Genomic DNA, 21,516 nt, shown 5'->3' with positions numbered 1-21,516 from the left:
ATGAAGGGAAATTAAGTCAGATTAGGCTACACTAAACCAATCAAATCTGAAGTTAAACACATGCTCTTCATACCCGACTCCAGTGTAGTGCTGGCCCGTGCTGAGCTGTTGCAGGTTCCATCATCAGCAAGCACTGTGACATTAAAAACCTCCCCGCAGTGGATTTGCGTGAGGTCACAGGAAGTGGCTGAGGTCTGACAGGAAGAGGGAGGAATGCTCTGATTCTGTGTGTGTGCCAGGACCATGTATGTGCTGGCACCAGCGGCAGCAGTCCACGACACATTTACCGTACGAGAGTCACACTTGAGCACTGCAGTCACGCTCGCAGGGTCACAGGGAGCTGGAAAAGGTCAAAGGTTAGTGCAGTCCAGTGAGAGGCCTACAGAGACATTATACACTCTTCTAAGCACTGTTTGGCCAATTGCCAAGGCAGCATCACACGTATCACTGTCTGAGAAGACAATCCCAGAAAATTATGAGTTTAGGGGAAAATATAGTTGATATAATTCATTAAATGCTAAAAAGTATTAGTTCAAATAGGTCAATATGATTAAAATGTGCAAATACCTAGTGTTTATACTTAAGTATTGTATTGTTAGCTTAGCAACATGCTAATATCAAACTAGCAAATTTAAATATCAAATCTGCTTTGTCTTGATGCATTTGAATACTTAACTATTAAAGATCTGTTCACACCAAACAAATATTTAGTGTGAAAATTTGGTGCGATAAACATTTTTATTAAAATGAACAGCAGTTAATGCATCTGTTTAGACAGAGACAAACATTTGCATGATATCAATGCATTTTGTTTTATGGACAGGTTTTCTGTGTGAAGAAAAGTGGCCAACCAATAGAATTTGCACTATCGGTCAAATGCTCAGTGTGACTGCTGAGTCACAGATGCTCACAGACAGTTTTGTGAATAACAGAGGAAGAATTCAGAACCGTCTCTATTGTTATTTCATATACAGTATGTGTACATTATTCTTCTGTTACATCATATTGATATTCACACTGGTATTTAATGCCATAGTTTAATGGGTATATAAATAAATCAGAGAGAGAAATTAAATGAATTAATCAGAGAGAGAAATTAAAAAAAACACACACAAACACTCCAGGCGTTTATTTGTGCATGAAACATGAATTGATCAATGGATTGTGTGGTGGCTGTGGTTGAGGCTAGATGGTATACAGATTCAATAATTATTGTTTTTTTCATTATTGTAAGGAGTAGGTTTAGGGTTGGGGTAGGTGTAGACATTAATAAAACATAATCTAATAGGTAGAACATTTTATTTATTGTTAGCTTCCAGTTTTAGCTGTATCCCTTCTAGCCACAACCGGTGGCCGTTTCTTTCACAGGCTTTTGGCTGCTTTATTTTTTTACTAACCACCAGATGGAACTGTTTCTGTGAGGCTTCATTTGCCCATCACTACGTCTATCCATATTAGACAGAGCTGTTAAACAGCGGAAGCAAACAATAAAGATGGAGAATTTGAGTGCTTATGCCAATATTTGCCAATATTTGAAAAATGCCAAATATCGGCCAATGCCTTGCCGATATATCGGTCAACCACTAATCATTAGCTTAGCAACGTGCTTATGTTAAGGTGAAATGGATTGTGGTTTCCTACCAGTTGTGACAGAGATTTTGGGGCTGACTGGGCTGTTGCATTGGCTGTCGTGAGAGATGACATTTAGCGTGTAGGTTTGCGCACAGGTCAGGCCCCTGAAGGAGCAGGAGAGGCCAGAGGTCAGGCAGGATTCATTGTAATGGCCCAGGCCGGTCAGAACACCGGTGTAGGACACAGCTCCAGCTGCCGGACCCCATGATGCCCTCACTGTGTTACTCGCACACTCCACATTGGCATGGACTGACGTTGGAATACACGGCACTGCCAGAGGAGAGACAGAAAGTGTTTCTCATTTGGAATGTTTTGTTTTGATTTTTGGGTTTTAAATTTTTCTGTCATGTTGTCATCGGATCTGTGTTCCAGAAATCTCACCTGTTTGGACAGGACGGGTCACGCTCTCTGGCCCTTGACACTCTCCATTGTTTGCTGTGACGACAGCGGTGTAGTTCTTACCGCACTGCAGATCAGTGATGATACAGCTGGAGCTCGTTGTGTTACAGCTGAGCACAGCGCCACCTGTAATCCTGGCGAGGACGGTGTAGTTTAGAGCTGTGAGACCGAGAGCCCAGCTTACGTTCAGGCTGTTAGAGGCACAGTCTAGGAATCTGGACACACTCTGAGGGGCACACGGTGCTGGAAAAGAGCACATTGGGAGAAAAAGAGACACTCTATGTAATGTTCTGGGTTTTTAACAATGATGGTGATTGCTGAAGGAAATGTAAACATTATTATTATCATTATTAATATGATACCTGTCTCATGTCTGTTCTCAATGCTGTCTGGACTTTCACAGCTTCCGTCAGAAGCAGTTACAACAAACACATACTCCTGTCCACAGTGCAAGCCGTTTAACTGGCACCCTGGAGTTCTGACATCACACGTCACAGTGTGGCCATCGCTGCCTGAAGCCCTGCCTCTGTAGGACACTGCGTTAGGACTGGCAGTCCAGGACAGAGTGGCGGAGTTGGTACTACAGTTCATAGTGCTCTGGACGTTAGTTGGTGGGCAGGGAACTATTAAACATGAAAAAGACGGGAAAGAGAAAAACAAGAAATTTGAGTTTGTCAGTCTCACTTTAGACAAAAGTCAATGAAATGCCCTTTTCATCAAGATGTTTGTGCCCTGTATTACAAAGCCCTAGAATTTTTGTTATTTTGTACATATACAAAGACATTTTGGCATTTATATGAATTCATACATTGAAATCTAAAACTTTTAAAAAGCAAAAGAGTCATATTCACGTGTGGAAGACTTAAATGATTTACTTACATAGACATTTAATTATATAGACATACAAAATGTGTGAATTTTGAGTAAAATTTTGTGTACCGAAATTAAACTTGTATTTTTAATTTATTTATTTTAATTTATTTGTGTAAAAAAAAATCATAATAAAACTAATTTTATTCATATTGCAATTTTTTATTTTTTTTAATTATTTTATTTTTTACTTTTAATTAATTTTTGTCATATAGGACAACATAAAAAGGGCCTCATGAAAGCCAAAATATTCTTAAAACTATCAAATGATCAAAAAATAATAGCAACAAAAACTGGAGAAACTATGACTTCTTATAGCACCCTGAAGTTCTGATGTTGCTGTTTTTTTGTTGCCGAAAGCAATTCATTTTAGTTTCAGTTAACAACACTGCTTCGAAAAAGCGATTTGTTTGCAAATCAGACATCACTACCCTTATAGCCTCACCTGTGTGCAGGGTAACGCTCTGACTCTCCCAGCTGGAGCAGTTGCCATCTACAGCCACCATGCTGATGGAGTACACACTGCTACAGTGCAGGTCAAGGATGCTACATGTTGTTGTGTTGGAGGAGCACTTTGTACGATGCCCGTCATCACCCACAGCAACAGCGACATAGGACTGAGCACCACGGCTTGCACTCCATGATACCTCCACTGTGCTGCTGCCGCAGGTTCGTCTGGCTGTCACATTTGTGGGCACACATGGCACTAGCGAGGCAGAGTCAAAAGCATTAGCATAAAACTCAAACGGCAGCACTGAAGTCAAATAATGATATAAAACTAGTGATGGAATCAGCGCCTCACCCTCTCTAACCACTAGATGTGAACTCAGCATGCTCAGACAGGAGCCGTTGTACGACCTGACCTGTACAGAGTACGAATCGCCACACTGCAGATTGTTCATGTTACAGGAAGGCGAAGTAGAGTTGCAGTAAACCAGCTCTCCAGAGGTCTCGGAAACTATAGTGGCGATATAACCCTCAGCATCTTCTGTTCTGTCCCAGCTGAGTGAGAGAACACCTGACGGGCACTGCACCTCAGCCCGAACATTTGTTGGACCACATGGCACTGTGGAGAAATAATTTTATCTACATTAGAATCTAGTGGTATAGAAGGAGTTTGAAAGTTCTTCAGTGAACTCTTCAGGTTTCCCTGATATTAAAGTGCATGCTGCAATTATGTTCATAGAACATAGCCGAAGTGCATGCATCGAATAAAAATAACATTATCATCCATTTGTATAGTTATAGTTATCATTCTTGTTGTGAACAAGTCTTTAAAAATAAGCAATCTCTCATAAAAATGGGCAATCTCTCTCTGTCCTGATTCATTTGTATATTCATCTGAAAGTCTAGCATTGTTGAGACTGTTTAAAGGTGGGGTAAGCGATTTTTCAAAAACGCTTTAGAAAACTGATTCGGGCCGAGTACCAAAACAAACTGGTAACACTTTACAATAAGGTTCATTAGTTAACTACATTAGTGTTAGAAAACACTCTCTGTCTTGAGAATGCCTCACCCCTCCTTTTACTCCCCTCTCTCTTATCACCCCTCCTTTCTTTCTTCCTCTCCCTCTCACTTTCCCTCCTCTCAGGATTCTTCGCCAGGAAGTCTATTCCTAATATGTACATGTTTTTCTGTATATGTGGCCATTTTATACAAAACACATGTTCTTGGCCAAAACATCCTGTATGTGTATGTCATCCTATCCTCATTGGTTAAGAGGGTAAAACTCCCCTCGACATATGCCTATATAAGATCTGTATTTCTATGAATAAATTGAAGTATTGAGAATACATTATACTGTGTGTTTTCTTACTTCCCGGCCGTATCTACCCTTTAAGAGAATGAGAAAATTTCACGGTGGCAAAGAGAATATCGAGGGACAAATTGTTATTTATTAACAATTAGTTAACATGAACTAATAATGAACTGCACGTATACAGCGTTTATTAATCTTTGATAATGTTAATTTCAACATTTACTAATACATTATTAAAATCTTGTTAACATTAGTTAATGCACTGTGAACTAACATGAACATCTGTATTTTTATTAACTAACGTTAGCGTAGATTAGTAAATACAGTAACAAATGTATTGCTCATGGTTAGTTCATGTTAGTTAATATATTAACTAATGTTTAACTAATGAACCTTATTGTAAAGTGTTACCAACAAACTTGTAGCCAATCAGCAGTAAGGGGCGTGTCTACTCATGATGTGGAGGAGAGAGCGTTCAGTGCACAGGACGGACATTAGCCGAGCGACAACAGAAAGATAGAAATGGCGGATAAAAAAACAAAAGAGGAAAACATCTGCGGAACAAAAGAAGGCAATAAGGCAAGAAGTAGGATCAGTGTAAATATCGGATCAGCTTTCCAGCGCTGGAGAGAACTCAAGGAGCGGAAGGCCTGCAATCTGACGCTCTGTTTCTTCTCGATAGGTGAGTAACGCCGTGTCTGTAACATTGGTTTTGCTTTGTTTCACAGAACTAATCGTTGCCCGGAATGGTACGTATGTATGGGGCGGAGCTATCAAAATAGGGGCGAGACACATTTGGGGTAGGGGTTTTTGTTTTGGTGATTTCAAATGTCAACATTGGCTACCAGAAATCGCTTACCCCACCTTTAATATTGGGATTGGGATAATATTAACATGTTCTTGTGGCTGTGCTCTGCAGGACAATGGACTTAGAGGGCTAGAGTTGCAGTACTGCAAGAAAAAAAAGCACTAAAATGTTTGAATTCTTGATTAACAATTTAAGTTTACGCAACTTAGCAGCATTGTAGCAATTACCATCTGGAGTTTACCTAGATCAATCAGAATGCCCACTAGAAACCAATAACGCAGAGACCGGTGACCTCCAGTGATTTATTCTTTATTAGTGTGAGCGCTAAAACTCAAAAACTCATAACAGAAGTTAAGTTGACTAATCCTTCCTTACCAGACTTCATTTGTATGGCATGGGAAGGCATACTGGGACAGATTCCATCATGGTAAATTACACTAATGTCGTAAACTTGACCACACTTCAATTCGGGGATCCGGCAGCTGTTGGCAGTAGTGCTACAACTGAGAAGACCACCATGCTGGTCCTCCATGGTGGCAGTGAAAGATATCATACTCCGAGTTCCCAGCCAGCTCACCAGCGCCTGGTTCTCTTGACAGTCCAGAAGAGCTTCTACACTCCCAGGGGGACAGGGAGCTGAGAGAGGGGGCAGGAAGTTGGTTATGAGGTATCAGACATCAAAGGAACTGCACTCTTGTATTTCTTCATATGTGTTGTACCTGTTTCTACACTGATGGAGTCACTGGCAGAGCTGTTGCAGTGGATATTGGATGCAATTAAAGAGGTATTGTACATGGATCCGCAGCGGAGCCCGCTGAACTTGCACTTCGTATCAGATGAGGTACAAGTGTGAGCAGTCCCGAGCTGATCCACTGCTGTGGCAAAGTAGAGAAAGGCACCTAATGAAGCCTCCCAAGTCAAAGTGATGGAATCTGAGCCACAGTCCATCAATGCAGACACATTCTGAGGTACGCAGGGGGCTAGGAAGAAAAAAACAAATAAGAACATGTAAGGCATGTGTATATTGTCATATAAGCTGTAAACAGCAAAAAGGTGAACTTGAGCGCTGCCTACAAATTTTTAGCCAGTCAGAACACTCAGCCAATCAGAAATGTCCTCTGCATTGCATCATTTAGCACATTCTGGTTTGTTGCCATTTTTTGGAAGGTATGGTTTTGGGGAGATGGTGTGTTGATTAAATGATAGAGGGTGGTCTAATTCAGTGACTAAATCAGGTGCAGGTTAATCTAAAATAACTAAAGCTAACTACATTATTTATTCAAACACAAGCTACAATGGTCTAAGTATCTACATTCTCCAAATCACTTGTCCTATCCAGGGACTGGAGCCTATCCCAGTTTCTCAGTCTGAAGCAAGTCCATTCACACAAGATTTAGGACCAGATTTACTAACAAACCCTCTTTTGGCATTAAAAACTACTGTTAGGATTTATTAATGACACGTTGAAAAAATAGCGATGAAAAGGCATGGTTATTTTTGTAGCTGATGTTATTGCTTATGCATTTGTAGGAGATTCCCTTTCAGATGCAACATTTATGGGAGGAGAGTATTTAAATGAATCGTGCAAGGTGCTTTACTAAGGTTTGCGGCATTCAGTTTAATGGTATTCGCGCCATTATTTAACACCCAAAAAATGTCTGCGCCTGTGTTACTTATACCAAATTATAATTGGCTCTGCTGGTTTGGTACCCTATGCCAGTATGTGCGGCTCTTGGTAGCTTGCAGTGGTCATTGTGGATATGAGCTGTGACTGAATACTTTGATTTGTGCGTTGTCAGTATAAATGAATGAATGAGACATTTATATACTGCTTTATAGTGTATTGTTGTACACCCAAAGGGCTTTACAATCATATGGGGGGGTCTCTCCTCAACCACCACCAATGTGCAGCATCCACTTCGATGATGTGATGGCAGCCACAGGACAACAGCACCAGTGCGCTCACCACACACCAGCTACAGGTGGAGAGGAGAGAGAGTCATAGAGCCAATTAAGTGGATAGGGATTAATAGGAGGCCATGATTGACAAGGGCCAGGGGAGGGAATTTGGCCAGGACACCGGGGTTACACCCCTACTCTTTACGAGAAATGCCATTGGATTTTTAATGACCACAGAGAGTCAGGACCTCGGTTTAACATCTCATCCGAAAGACAGTGCTTTTTTGACAGTATAGTGTCCCCATCACTGTACTGGGGCGTTAGAACCCACACAAGCTGCAGGGTGAGCACCCCCTGCTGGCCTCACTAACTCTTCCTGCAGCAACCTAGTTTTCCCAGGTGGTCTCCCATCCAGGTACTGACCAGGCTCAACCATGCTTAGCTTCAGTGGGCAACCAGTCTTGGGCTGCAGGGTGATATGGCTGTGGCAGTAGATCACCCGCAGAACTTTCCACTCCTGTCAGTGCTTTTGTGGGATTTATGGGATTGTGCTCTCATGCTAATTTGCCCTGTTTAGTAAATCTGGCACTTAGTGTCTCCAATCAACCTGTCCTACATGTATTTGGATTATGGCGAAAACTGGAGCTCAGAGGGACTCGAGAACCTTCTTGGTGTGTGATGGAAGTGCTACTCACTAGCCACCATGACACCCATTTCACAAACACAATTTATTTTCCTTTTCCATTATTTCTGCAATTAAACTGATCACTTGAGCTAGCACCAAATTTGGCCCTGACAGTCTAATCATGTGTAGGCTCCCATATTTGTCCACCAGGGGGCTTTGACACTCACCAGTCTGACCTACTTCTCCCAGAGACAGAACGCTGGAGCACTCATCATCCGCAGCAGTGATTAACATGGTAAGGCTTTCTCCACAGTTTATGTCAGAGATTGTGCAGCTCTGCGTTAGTGAGCTACACATATAGTGGCTCTGATTTCCACGGTTACCAAAGGCCTCCACTGTGTACCGCAGCGCTCCATCTGCACCTTCCCAGCTGCTGGTCAGAAGTCCGGTCTGACAGTCCGCTGATGTGCGCATGTTCTTTACTTGGCAGGGCGCTGAGGGGTGAGATTATTGGAACATTACCACAATAGTGCTGTGTTATATTGTGAGTTTAATTAAGCTTAAAATCAAATGTTTAGTGTTACCGGTTCGGATTTGCCTCATTGAACTGGTTACAGTGCTACACTGCTCTCTGACCGACGATGAAGAACCAGAGACGGTGAAGTTGTAAAGGCGTCCACAATTGGTGTCGGTAAAGAAGCAGGATGTTTCCGTGGTCTTACATTCCATCACCTTGCCAGTGGAGTCCACACCCCTCGCATGGTAATAAGCTGAGTAATTGTTTGGAGCCCAGGAAAAGACAATGACATTGCTGCTGCACTCTCGGTACAGCATCAGATCGGATGGGGCGCAGGGAACTGTAAGTACGTGTGGAAAGAGAAGGATCAAAGTTTAGTGAGATAAGCATGAAAGTCAGATCAAAGAAAATAGGCAATACAAAGCACATCTTAGTCCCTGGTGTCTTCAATCTTTTAATCTTGTTATTTGAATTTCTGTAATGGGTTTCAGTGTATTGTTACTACAGTTTTTGCTGCTCTGGAAAGATCGATGCATGTAACAAAGACCATATGACTCAAAAAAAGATGTTCTCCTGGGACTATATTTTCCCTGGTAGAGAACAGGGTGTGTACCTGCTCCCTGCCTGAAAACACACAACATCTGGGATAGCTCTTGTCTGATTTTCAAAAACGAGAGAAAGAGAATCTTTATTTTGAGACTTAACTGAAAGTCTACGGCAGAACAAAGCACAGACCCAGTGGAATTATGTCACGTTTAAGGCCAGTTTTTCGGATGTAGAGAACTGAAACCATAGCCCAGTTATAGGCTTTTGCCCGAAACACATTCTAAACAAGTGCAAGAACGTAAACACTTCTATCTTCAAGCTTCCTAAATGTGTCACAACACAAATATTGCATTATCAGCATTGTCTCAACTTAAACAGAGCAACAATACTTTGTCAGGCCTTTTTTTCATCCATCCAAGGAACCATCCATAATACAATTATTTGAGAATTAATACTATTAAAGTGGATTAGCACCACACTATCAGTGCCTTCTCAAATGACGTGCCACCTTTCATAACTTCACAATCAAGATAAATGGCAATAACTTGGAAGCATCATATCTTTCATGTAACAAATACACCTCTATTGAATAAGGAACAATTTCTTGCTTCCCACCCAAACTGTGACCTGGCTCTTTGTCTATGAACACAAATCAATCTGAAATGGGTCAGTATAACAGAAAAGAGCACTTGCTGTTGTGAGACTATTCAAAAAAACCCAGCAGAGACAATGCGATCGCTAGGGAAAGTGTGACTTCTCTGTTCTGGATCAGGTGTCTTTAAACATCATGCATGAATAGAGGACATTAACAATCAGAATTGCAGTGGTATAGATATCCAGGATGCACACCACAATGCTGATTCTAGTTCAGATTAGTTTCCCCTGAATGCACCAGTAAGGTTATGAAAGCTGAATGAGAGGAAAACTAGTCTGAGATTCTGTTGTCCCAACATCTCACCTGTTTGGAAGGATGTGGTGGCGTTGCCGGTGCTCTCACAGTTGTCTGACAGGGCAGTGACGTGTACCATGTAGTTCTCCCCACATGCTAGATTTCTGATTTCACATTCTGTAGTGCTTGAGGAACAGGACAGAACTACACCGCTGTGACTTACGGCAGTGGCACGGTAGGTAGTGGCTCCAAGCACAGCTGTCCAGGAGACCACAGCAGATCCACTAGCACAGGTGTAGCTCACTGAGACGGCTGTCACTGGACCCAGAGCTGGCAGAGAGAGGAGTGTAGGAGAACTTCCAAATTAATGAACTAAGCTGACCTTAAAGAGAGGGTTGACCTTTTAAACATTTAACTAAAACGTTCACTATTATACCAGGCTTTGATCATTCAAAGCAAAAAATCCTTACAGTTTCCCAAAATGACTAGCATTTCCACTATAGCTGAACTTGATTTACCCAGGTAAAACAAGTTTATCTTTGTTGGTCCTGAAACAAATGATCAGATTTAAAGTTTATGGCTAGGTTTAGGGCTGGGGCTTGAACAGCATTTTTTTTTCAACCGGCCAGACTGTAGGGTTTTGGTAAGGGTTTCTATAGTTAGGTAAATGCAAGGATTTGGATGTTTATCTAAGGGTAATGTGACCATCTCAGAAGTAGTTCTCAATAAAATGTCATTTTCTCTCCGTTTGCTTCTCTGTACTTCTAGAGAGTCCACCTCTTGCGTACTAGAAGTGGTTTTCTTGTTCTTTATTCCACATAAATGGTACCTTACTATAATTTAAATGAAGGATCCTGAGCTGTGTTTGATAACCTGTTAAAATTCCAAAAGACAGCAGGTATGAACATTGTGTGGCAAGTTATTGTCTTGAAATCTAATATTAAAGCTCATACCACTTATGCCTATTACAGTTCATGCCTCTTTAACATGCCTCTTTTAGTTCTACACTGGGCTCTGGTTTCTTATCTAATATTCTTCTTATCTAGTACACTTTTTCCACTGTCCTATCCAAGGCCAAAATAAGTAAGGTACAACCAAATTAAAACCTGGGTTTGATAAAGAATTACATCTCGAAAACATTCCAAATAACCAGTCAGATTTGAAGGTTAGTTTTATAGCTGGGGTTGGGGCTTGAACCTCAGATTGAGGCACTGTTTCCACCTGGTAATAAGATAAGTTTTCAGTGATCCTATCACAAGCGGTCATTCGAGGTGCATTTCAATACCAGGTGGAAATAGTATGCGTTTCAAATGTGTCTCTTGTGATCACTTCTGTTCTGATTTCTTTCAGACCCTCCCCTCTTGTTTTGTTACACTCTACATCACTTTGGCGAATTAAGAGTTTATGAGTGATCGGGAAAGGAGGCGAATGGACAGGATAAAGAAAGCAGCTGCATTTTTTGTCCGTAATTACTTGTTTTGGTGCGCCTTCTCACAAAACATCCCACTGCTATTACACATGAAGTCAGTAGAATAGGTGGACCTTACTGTCTGTTTGAACACATTTGACCACACTATTGATTGTCTGCAATATGAACGCTATCTGGTGTGTTTTCAACTGCATCGGGAATTGGTCAAAAGTGAACAAGCTCAAAAAAGGAAAAAAATGTAGATCCCGTTTACACCTCTATTTAGCGTATTTATCAAATCAGTGAAAAAGCATCTTAATACCAGGTATGAACAGGGCTTAAGGTTCTTCAGTGGTAGCTTATGGTTAGGAGTCCAGAAATCGTGTTCCTGGACCAAGAAAAAGATGTTGTACTTGTTGTACTTAAATCCCACTGTGCACCATTTCCATTGTCAAGGGCATCTAGAGTGCCATCAAATATGACAATGAGGTAACTATAAAGCTCTGTTATAAATAAAAATTTTTTAACTGTTTTGCTTACTGTTTGTGGTATAGTTGACCTGCCTGGGTTCTCCAGATTCCAAGAGAGCATTAAGTGAAGACACTGAGATTTGGTATGAAGAACAGGGTGAAATATTCTGCACATCCAATGTGGTGCCAAACACAGTATTTGAATATATCGTAGTGTCTAGGGAATTCCAATTCTTGACTGTAACTTGGTAGACTAGAACCTTGTCCATAGGTTGCCAACTGATTTGGGCAGACTGGGGTCTGATTTGTAGTACTGTAATCACCACTGGAGGCTGTATCACTGAAAGTCAAGACATTGAAAAATGGGAATCGATAACTTTCTATTCGATTATTTCAGACTGATCGAAACAATGTGGTATCCTTTACTTACATGTAGTAACGGTGCGTATTCTGCTTCTTGCTCCCACACCTCCAGCATTAGATGTGACTACATAACAGTCATATGTAGTTGCCGGTCGAAGATTTTCAACCACTGAATTATTGTTTGTAAGAGACATGTTGTAACGCTCCCCAGTCACTGTTGAATTTATTAGCAGAAAGTATTGTTGTGCTGTTTGCACCCAGTCCCATTCTAGCGAGATGGCTGTACTTGATAGTGCTTTTGAATAGTTTATCTGAGATGTTCCTGGTGCTAAAGCAGGAACAAAAGGAAAAGAGTATTGTTATCGTATCATCTGCAGACAATATCTTGATGTTGTGTGAAGAAAGCCAAATCAAAAAATTTTTTCAGTTATCTATTAATTGTGTAGTGTTATTTTTTTTCCAGGATTGATGGATTGAGATTGTTGGCTTGCCATATATTTACGCACTGAAAAACCACAGCAAATTACCTGTTAATGCTAATCTTGAAGCCGTACACCAAGGAATAAAATTCAGAAACCCTTTAAGTATGACTCTGTACCACGTCCCCGTCTTCAAACCAAAGACCTCTTTCATTGACACACTCCCTGCGACCGACACTACAACTGGACTGGTGTTTGAGTCGTTTACAACCCGAAGGTCCAAAAAAAAATTGGTTATTCCCTGGAGTCTGTTCCATTGAACCAGCAGTGATGAAGCCGTAGGAGAGCTTATAGAAACGATGGTGCATTCTGGAATAGAAAAGGGTCATTCATAAAAGCTGTGTTCTAGAACAAAATACAGTACACTGCAAAAAAAAATGCTTTTCTTACTTAGATTTTTTGTCTTGTTTGCAGCCCAGATATCTAAAAAATTCTTAAATCAAGAAGGATTTTCTAGACTAGTAAAAATTATATTGTTATACAAGTCAAAATTAAGTGAGTTTTTGCTTGAAACAAGCAAAATAATCTGCCAATGTGGTAAACAAAATAATCTTGTTTTCTGTTGGAAATAAGATAATTTTGTTTACCCCTTTGGCACATAATTTTGTTTGTTCTAAGCAAAACCTATTTTTTTTCTTAAAACAAGACAAAAAAAATTTACTAGTCTAGAAAATCCTTCTTGATTTAAGAATTTTTAGATATCTTGGCTGGAAACAAGACAAAAAATCTAAGTAAGAAAATCATTTTTTTGCAGTGTAATTATAATTCATTAATTCTCCAGTCGTAAATAAACCTACAGACTGATGTCTAATCACATATATAAACAAAAAGGTGGACGGAAGATTTATATTTTTTACATACAATGAATATAGCTCACTAATCACTAATAATATTTGTGAGTATAATAATCTGAACTCATTCGTACAAATGATCGGCTGTAACATTTTGTTAAAAATCATGATTGTTAGGTTTCGTACAAATGTGAAATTAAAAGCAAAAGGTGCTATTTAATATCTTGACATTTTAAATTGTTATGCTGATATGTGACCCTGGAGCACAAAAGCAGTCTTAAGTCGCTGGGGTATATTTGTAGCAATAGCCAAAAATACACTGAATGGGTCAAAATTATTGATTTTTCTTTTATGCCAAAAATCATTAGGATATTAAGCAAAGATCATGTTCCATGAAGATATTTTGTAAATGTCCTACAGTAAATATATCAAAACTTAATTTTTGATTAGTAATATGCATTGCTAAGAACTTCATCTGGACAACTTTAAAGGCAATTTTCTCAGTATTTTGACTTTTTTTGCAGCCTCAGATTCCAGATTTTCAAATAGTTGCATCTCAGCCAAATATTATCCTATCCTAACAAACCACACATCAATGGAAAGCATATTTATTCAGCTTTCAGATTATGTATACATCTCAATTTCGAAAAATTGACCCTTATGACTGGTTTTGTGGTCCAGGATCACATATGCAAAATAGAATGATTTTTCTCATTTACACCATACACATGTATATGTATTTGTTTTCATATGAATCATAACTCCATCCCACAACCCCCTTGAGCATCTCTATTTTCTCAACTCTATAGTCTCTCTTCACAAAATTAGACCTGATAAAAATGTGACAGGACCCCTGAATAACTTGTCCTAAGCCAGCAATGAAACAAACTTGAAAAACTTGAGAAGTTAACTTACCTTGTGCCTGAGTGGTCCATATCTGCCAAAAAATAAGAACAATATAAAATAATAATTATACAAGGATTTTATATTAAAGACATGTAATCCATTAAGAAAGCATAAAAAGCATTCATACGTGAATATTGTATTTGAACAGAATTATAAATCTACCTGTGTTAGAGTCACTAAAACTACAACACCTAGTGTCTCCAGCACTCTCATCTTTGACAATACCTGAAATATTACAAATTCAGACACAAAAGGTGTTTTGGATTCTTTTGAGCTTTAGAGCAGGAACACCGGTGGCCAATCAGTAGAGCCCATGGGGCTGGGGCCCCATCCTCTCCTACTTAATTCCCTGAGGAAATGCGAGAGGATAACAGAAAAATAAAACGTCAAGTGGGAGGGACTGATGGGAAAAATGCAGAGAGAGAGGGCTAAAATGAGAGAAAATAAAAGTTGTTGTCACGTATTCGAGTTAGTCAGCTTTCATGAACTGGCATTTTAGTTTATGTGAAATCCTTCCAAAAACATTTGTGTGAAATAAAAACATCTTCTTCTACCATAGGTATGTAAGACATCTCCATAATGATCTTTCTTGAACATGGTCATTAATTTAGGTGGAGTACAGAAACACTGAAGTAGACATTTTGTGTTTGTGAGTCAGACAAGGAGCATAAAGAAAGGGTTACATGTCAAAGGGATATTTCACCGAAAAATGATTTTCAAATTTACTGAAAATATACTCACCCTAAGACCATCCAAGATGTAGATGAGTTTGTTTCTTCATCCGATTTGGAGAAATGTAGCGTTGCATCACTTGCTCAGCAATGGATGCTCTGCAGTGAATGGGTGCCGTCAGAACGAGAGTCCAAACAGCTGATAAAAACATCACAATAATCCTTAAGTAATCCACACCTCTCCAGTCCAGCAGTTAACGTCTTGAGAAGTGAAAAGCTGCATGTTTGTAAGAAACAAATCCACTATTAAGACATTTTTTTAACTTTAAACCATTGCTTCTGGCTAACACAAGTCTAAAATCAATATAACGCTTCCTCCAATCCCCTGTTGTCCATTGGCATGTTTGTTTAAAACTGTTTTTGACTGTTTTCGCTGATTCAGATGAGAAGACTTTTTTCACTGGAGGAAGCGTTATTATGGATTGGTATTTTAGCCAGAAGCAACAGTTTGAATGTCTTAACTGTGGGTTTGAATGGACAAACAAGCAGCTTTTCACTTCAAAAGATGTTAACTGCTGGACTGGAGAGGTGTGGATTACTTGTGGATTATTGTGATGTTTTTATCAGCTGTTTGGACTCTCATTCTGACGGCACCCATTCACTGCAGAGAAAGTAATCAAATGCTAAATCCCAGCCTACATTTCTTTATTCATTTCACTCGAGTATGTCACAATAGCGATTTTTTCCCCCCACAATTTCCATTTCATTCTGACATTAAGGAAAAGCTTGCATTAAATCGTTAAATTTTCTATTCTAAACAGTGAACTCAATATAATTGCAGCTTCTGTGAGCAGAATAAATTTGACAGCTAGTTTACCCAAAATTTCTGGTCTTTTTCTCACCCTAATCGCATTGCAAACCAGCGCAGCTCTGATATGCGCTTATTCAAGCTTGGCGCATAAAGATGTGCAGAGCCAGATTTGCCATCATTGACACCAAACACCACTGCATGGCAGCAAGTTTGGATATATTGAAGAACAAATGATTTTTGAGAGCTGAGGCTTGATTTTCCTTGAATAAAAGCACAGATATACTCGTGGCAAAGCTCTTTATTGTTCTTTGCTCGGGGTAAAATGAAGTTCAAAATACCTCAACAATAGTAAAGATTTTTCAAAGTTTTAAATAGAAGAGATTATTGTAGTATGTTTTACTAATATTTTTTCAGAAAATTCACATTTAATTTGATGATCATGTTAACTCTTCAGTTTTGCTTGAAGTATACCGGGCCTTAACAACTTTGGTCTGTTCCTCACAGAAAGCTATTGTATGGCTTCAGCTACGGATTATAGCTCATGAGAAAAATTGACCACTTTTATAGTGTGTTTAATCAGATTTTAAAATCTGTAATGGCTCTTGGTCACTGTATAATTTCTCTGCATGGAAAAGAGAAGTGTGAACATTCTTTAAAATGTGTAATTTTGCAGAAGAATAAGCCATACAGATTTGGAACTATATGAGGGTGAGTAAATGATGACAGAATTTTCATTTTTTGGGCAAACTCGAGCTTTAATAGTGACCTAAAGGACCCACTGTAACCTAAAGTTTTTTATTTATGTAAGAAAACGTTATCTTCTTGACTTGGTCTGACTGTTTGATGAAGCTATGTTATCTAAGAATGTCCACTTCTGAGTTCTTTCAGATGTTGTGAGAAGAGGAATATGACAGTTGCCACATACTTTGTGAATTTTATGACCATGGCTATTCAGCCTAACCCAGAAACAAGTGTTGTGTAAAACACCCTCATGTAAGCTTTTATATTTTTTATTTCCTAAAGCTGTGATGTGTAATGAATATGGCAGGTGAGAGATCCTTTGCTCTATTTCATGCAGGATACAAAGGCTGGGAACAGTAGGACTTGACCCGTTACAGATGCAGATAACCGACAGGGAGGAGCTGCCAGCTTTGAGACCAAGGTGATGGTGAAACTAAAGCAATCTGTGTTAACTTGGGAAACTGGGTCTCTGAAAGAACAAATACTTTCAATGTACTGTATGTCACTTCATGGGCCCCCCTTGAGCCACAAAAGCATGATTGCAAGTGTGATACAATGCAATCAACTTAGAAACACTTAGAACAACTTTTCTAAGTGAAAAGTTGTTCAACAAAAATGTAAAAAAGCACGTCTCTAGACTTGACCTCCATCTTGTATTTTTAATTGTTACATTATATCTTGTTACGTTATATCTGTTTTATGAAACATGACAGACATTAACAAGTTAGTTCTTAGTTAGTGCTCAAATGTGATTGGTTGAGCAGTGTTCCTCTTTGAGAAAAAGAAGTGTGCTTAACTGTTTTGAATGTGTGCTTGTAGTGTAGGCTACTTCAAATCTTAAAAGTATATTTAAAAAATGCAGATAATGTAATGTTATTTAAAGAAAAGTCTAGGTAAGTGTACTTAACCCTGTATCCTGACATATGGAAAATATATAAATCAAGTTTAAATGTTTCTTAATATATTAGATACTCTTTTTAGTGCACTTTGTAATCATTTCAAATTAAATGTTTTACTTTAAAACCCATTTTAAATCATTGTTTTATTAATCTTTTATCATGTTTTACATGCTAGTGTTGACTAACATAGTAAACCACATGTTATGGACTTAACTCTAGTGTTTTATATGATTTTACATTTAAAGGTATTTATTATTATATTATTTATTTTAAATCTACTATATTGCACCTGCATCAGTACAAATGTGTAATTACAAATGTAAACACATGATATTACATTTTCAATAGAAATTACATTTAAATATTTTTATTTGTCATAAATGCTTGTCTGAACATTCAGCAGTAACTATGATTTTATATATAAAGATGTACTTCATAAGTGGGTCAAAAAAGTAATTTAAAGTTCAACTAATAGTATTGAATATACATTTTAACTGTTTCTTTTAATTTATTGGGATTTAAAATGCATTTTCTTATAATTGTAATTAGGTGTCAGAAAATATCACCTTCAGTTCTTTCTTAAGGATGTTCTTTTAAAGTTTATAATTTTTTGTAGTTAGTACTCTTTTAAAGTCTACTTCTTTTCACAAGGGCCAAAAGTGATGATATAACTGTCAGGGGCTGGCGTCTGGTGTTCTCCCTCTCACCACCAGAGGTCGCCATCTCCCATTCCTCCCGGACTCTTTCTCCGTCACCTTGACACCACACACCTGGGCACCCACTCACACACACACACAGCTGTCGCCCATCCGGGACTCCATCACCTGCACTCCACACACCTGTGCACACACTCACTCTCACACAGCTGTGGCCCGTCATGAGGACTATTTAGGCGCCTTCCCCACGCCACTCGAGGCGGATGATTAAGGTTTGGTTGAGTTGTGTTACGAGTGTGATTAATTGTTTGTACGGGACTGATGCCAGCCCTACGTGGCCGTATGGTGTCAGAGTCTGTTTCCTTGCCTGTGTCTCAGAGTCTTAGCTCTGTTTATGTTTCTGTTTTTACCTTTGTTTTCCCTGGCAGTGAAATAAACCTGCATTTGGACCCAAAACCCTTGCTCACACGGTGTGATTCCTGACCGCGCCGTGACAATAACAGTCCAGGAGCACTGGGACTTTTCACACTTTTTCACTCTTTCAGACTGTCAGACTGTCCATTAGTGGGCCCTCATGAGTGGTGTATGCAATGGGCGTCCATTATATAGATCAGATACAGTTGAGAGGGGAAGTCTTTAAAAGACTAAAATAAAAGTCTTTTCAATGTGACACCTCAAGTGGCCAGATTATAACATGAGAAGCTATTTTACTAGTCATGCAAACTTTTGTTGGTGAAGGATACCAACAATGTAATGTAAACCTAGCAAAAAATTACATTAAATTAAATAAAAGTATACTAAGGTATACCGTTCACACTTTTTCTTTTTCATTCAAGTGAGCAGTTTTTTTCCATTGTGAACATGAGCTAGGAATAGATGGACATGTTTGACTGTTGCACTCGTGCCTTGTTTTTTGTTTTTTTTGCAGTGTCCACACATGGCAGCATTCTAAGTGAAAAGTTCTTCAACAAAAATAAAAAAGCATGTCTCTAGACTTGACCTCCATCTTGTATTTTTATTGCAAAAACATGCTCTGTGTGAATGGCCCCTAAGCAATTTGTCTGAGAGACAGGCCAAAACTGAAGTCGTTCATTGCTAGCAATCAGTAGAGATGAGCGTTTTTGAAGCACAGCTTCATGAAGCTTTGAAACCTTTCACGAACTAGTCGTTCGGAGCACTGCTAACGTCACAAGATTTCAGTAAACAAGGCCTTGTCACATTATATCTATTTAGAAATGTTTTGAAATTTCAATGGTTCGCCATTGGGGGCGATGATCTCTGTGAGCACATGAATCACTGATCACCTCCCAGTGGCGAACCATGGTTTTACCTGATCTCAGAGAAGTTTCATAAAATGTAAGACATTTGTCTAATTAAAAGAAAGAGTGGCAGTTAATAGTGTCTTATTGGCTTGTTTAGACAAGTCCTCTGTAAAACAAACAAAACAAGCCCTGCAAATTAAGATCATGCTACGGTGAGATAAACCCACAAAGAAGATGAAGATAAATGCAAATAGTCTTTAATAAATCCACATGAGGGTAAATCCAGGACAGAACAGGCAGGAGACACACGTAGGGATGTAGTAGACCGGACCACTTAAGAGAACTAAATGAAGGGAATTTATACAAGTGGAAGAAGAACCAATGACTAAATTAACTAGACACGGGTGAACTAACTGAGGCAATAAAACACGGGGGAAAACTGGGTCGCACTGAGCACATGATAAATGAAAACACAACAAAACAGTTCAAGGGTGTGACAGTTCGCCCCCCTCCCGGAAGGCACCACAGAGACAAAGGGAGGGACGGAGGGGGACTTAGGAGAAGGACAAAGGAGTGGAGGTGGGATGGTGACTGGGGTGGCAAAGGGCTGGCAGGAAGTCAGGCGGACAAATACTGGAGGAGGTATGGGCGGAGGACGGACACCTGGGAGGAGGATGACAACTAGAGTCCAGGGTGGAGACGATGGAGGGAGGAGCCAGGGAGGAAACAGGAGGAGTCAGGGAAGATCAGACGGAGGGAGGAGCCATTTTGGAGGCAGAAAGGACCAGGGCGGATCAGATGGAGGGAGCAGGAGGAGGCGGGCAGGACCCAGGCCACAGCCATGATGGCGGCCCACAGTGGAGCCGATGGAGAGAGGAGCCATGGTGGAGGAAGGGCTGATGACTCCAGGGGGCTGACCGATGGCGGTGGAGCAGGTGGAGGTGGAGCCCGAGGCGGAGACGGAGAGCCGATGAGTCAGGGTGACGAGGAGGATCCGGAGGGCCAAGGCGGAGCAGATGGTTTCGGCGACCGAGGCGGGGATCCGGAAGGCCGCGGGGGAGCCGGAGCGACAGAGGACCACGGTGGAGCCGGAGGGAAGGAGGAGCCTGACAGAGTCGGAGGGACGAGGTGTAGCCGGAGGAGTGGAGCCCTGAGGTGGCGGATGGTCGATGACAGACCAAGGCGGAGCTGGAGGGACAAGGGAGCCCGGCGGAGCTGGTGGACTGATGGACCACGGTGGAGAGGAGGGAGCTAGGAGCCATGATGGAGATGCTGGGTCAAAGGGCTAAGGCGGAGTCCAGGACTCAGAGGCTGGAGGCAGAGACAAGGGATCCTCCAGCCACGACGCCGATGGAGATTGGCAGATCTGCGATGATCCCACGGCACAGATGGTGGGCTGAGGGTGAGCTGAGGGGCTGCCAGGAGACAGTGGTGGTGATGGTGAGGACTGGTAGAGAGGTGGTGGGAGAGGGAGGCTGGGCGGAAGTTCAGGATGATCCAGGGGGGTTGAAACGGTGTGTGTGGGCAAGGCCACACAAGGCCACTTTCAGCACCGTGAGTGCCAGCGACAGGGGAACGACCTCCGTGGTCGTTATGATACAGGTATATAGTTCAGGGCAGACAGATAATTCCAGGCAGACAGACAGTTCAATTAGGACCTCCGTGGTTGTTTCAGGAAAGACAGATGATGAAGGCGGGAGAGGCATATCCGCATATATCTTAATATGCTGATTTGCTGCTCAAAAAACATTTATTATTATTATTATTATTTTGTTGAAAACAGCTGAGTAGACTTTTTCAGGTTTCTTTGTTGAATAGAAAGTTCAGAAGAACAGCATTTATCTGAAATAGAAATCTTTTGTAACATTATAAATGTCTTTATCATCACTTTAGATCAATGTAAAGCATCCTTGCTAAATAAAGGATCAAATTGTATTTTGTATTCAATGATGTATGTGTAGATGTATTTTGGATCAAATAAATGCAGGCTTGGTGAGCAGAAGAGAATTCTGTAAAAAAAAAAAAAAGAAAACGTTAAAAATCTTATGTTCAAAAACTTTTGACTGGTAGTATATACTGTAGGCTATATATACTGTATATATATATATATATATA

At 40.2% G+C, this 21,516-nt stretch overlaps 1 protein-coding gene across 1 annotated transcript in view; it reads right to left on the bottom strand.

Moving 5' to 3' along the window:
* The window catches only part of fndc7b (fibronectin type III domain containing 7b), a 53,119-nt gene extending 38,545 nt beyond the window's left edge, over positions 1–14,574 (bottom strand). Inside the window, exons 1-16 of the mRNA XM_016258183.1 lie at positions 14,524–14,574; positions 14,371–14,392; positions 12,713–12,973; positions 12,253–12,513; positions 11,893–12,162; positions 10,014–10,274; positions 8,577–8,849; positions 8,220–8,486; positions 6,188–6,448; positions 5,844–6,104; positions 3,704–3,967; positions 3,347–3,607; positions 2,394–2,654; positions 2,014–2,274; positions 1,642–1,902; positions 74–340 (exon numbers count right to left, since the gene is read on the bottom strand). Of these exons, the coding sequence (XP_016113669.1) occupies positions 74–340; positions 1,642–1,902; positions 2,014–2,274; positions 2,394–2,654; positions 3,347–3,607; positions 3,704–3,967; positions 5,844–6,104; positions 6,188–6,448; positions 8,220–8,486; positions 8,577–8,849; positions 10,014–10,274; positions 11,893–12,162; positions 12,253–12,513; positions 12,713–12,973; positions 14,371–14,392; positions 14,524–14,574 (3,763 nt within the window). The remainder of the gene's footprint in view (positions 1–73; positions 341–1,641; positions 1,903–2,013; positions 2,275–2,393; positions 2,655–3,346; positions 3,608–3,703; positions 3,968–5,843; positions 6,105–6,187; positions 6,449–8,219; positions 8,487–8,576; positions 8,850–10,013; positions 10,275–11,892; positions 12,163–12,252; positions 12,514–12,712; positions 12,974–14,370; positions 14,393–14,523) is intronic.
* Positions 14,575–21,516: the final 6,942 nt, after the last annotated feature.

Source organism: Sinocyclocheilus grahami, unplaced genomic scaffold, assembly GCF_001515645.1.
Source record: "Sinocyclocheilus grahami isolate Dianchi unplaced genomic scaffold, SAMN03320097.WGS_v1.1 scaffold1653.1, whole genome shotgun sequence".
NCBI classification, from domain to species: Eukaryota; Metazoa; Chordata; class Actinopteri; order Cypriniformes; family Cyprinidae; genus Sinocyclocheilus; species Sinocyclocheilus grahami.
Note: the sequence above shows the minus strand (reverse complement) of the source record. Positions and strands in the feature narration are given on the sequence as shown.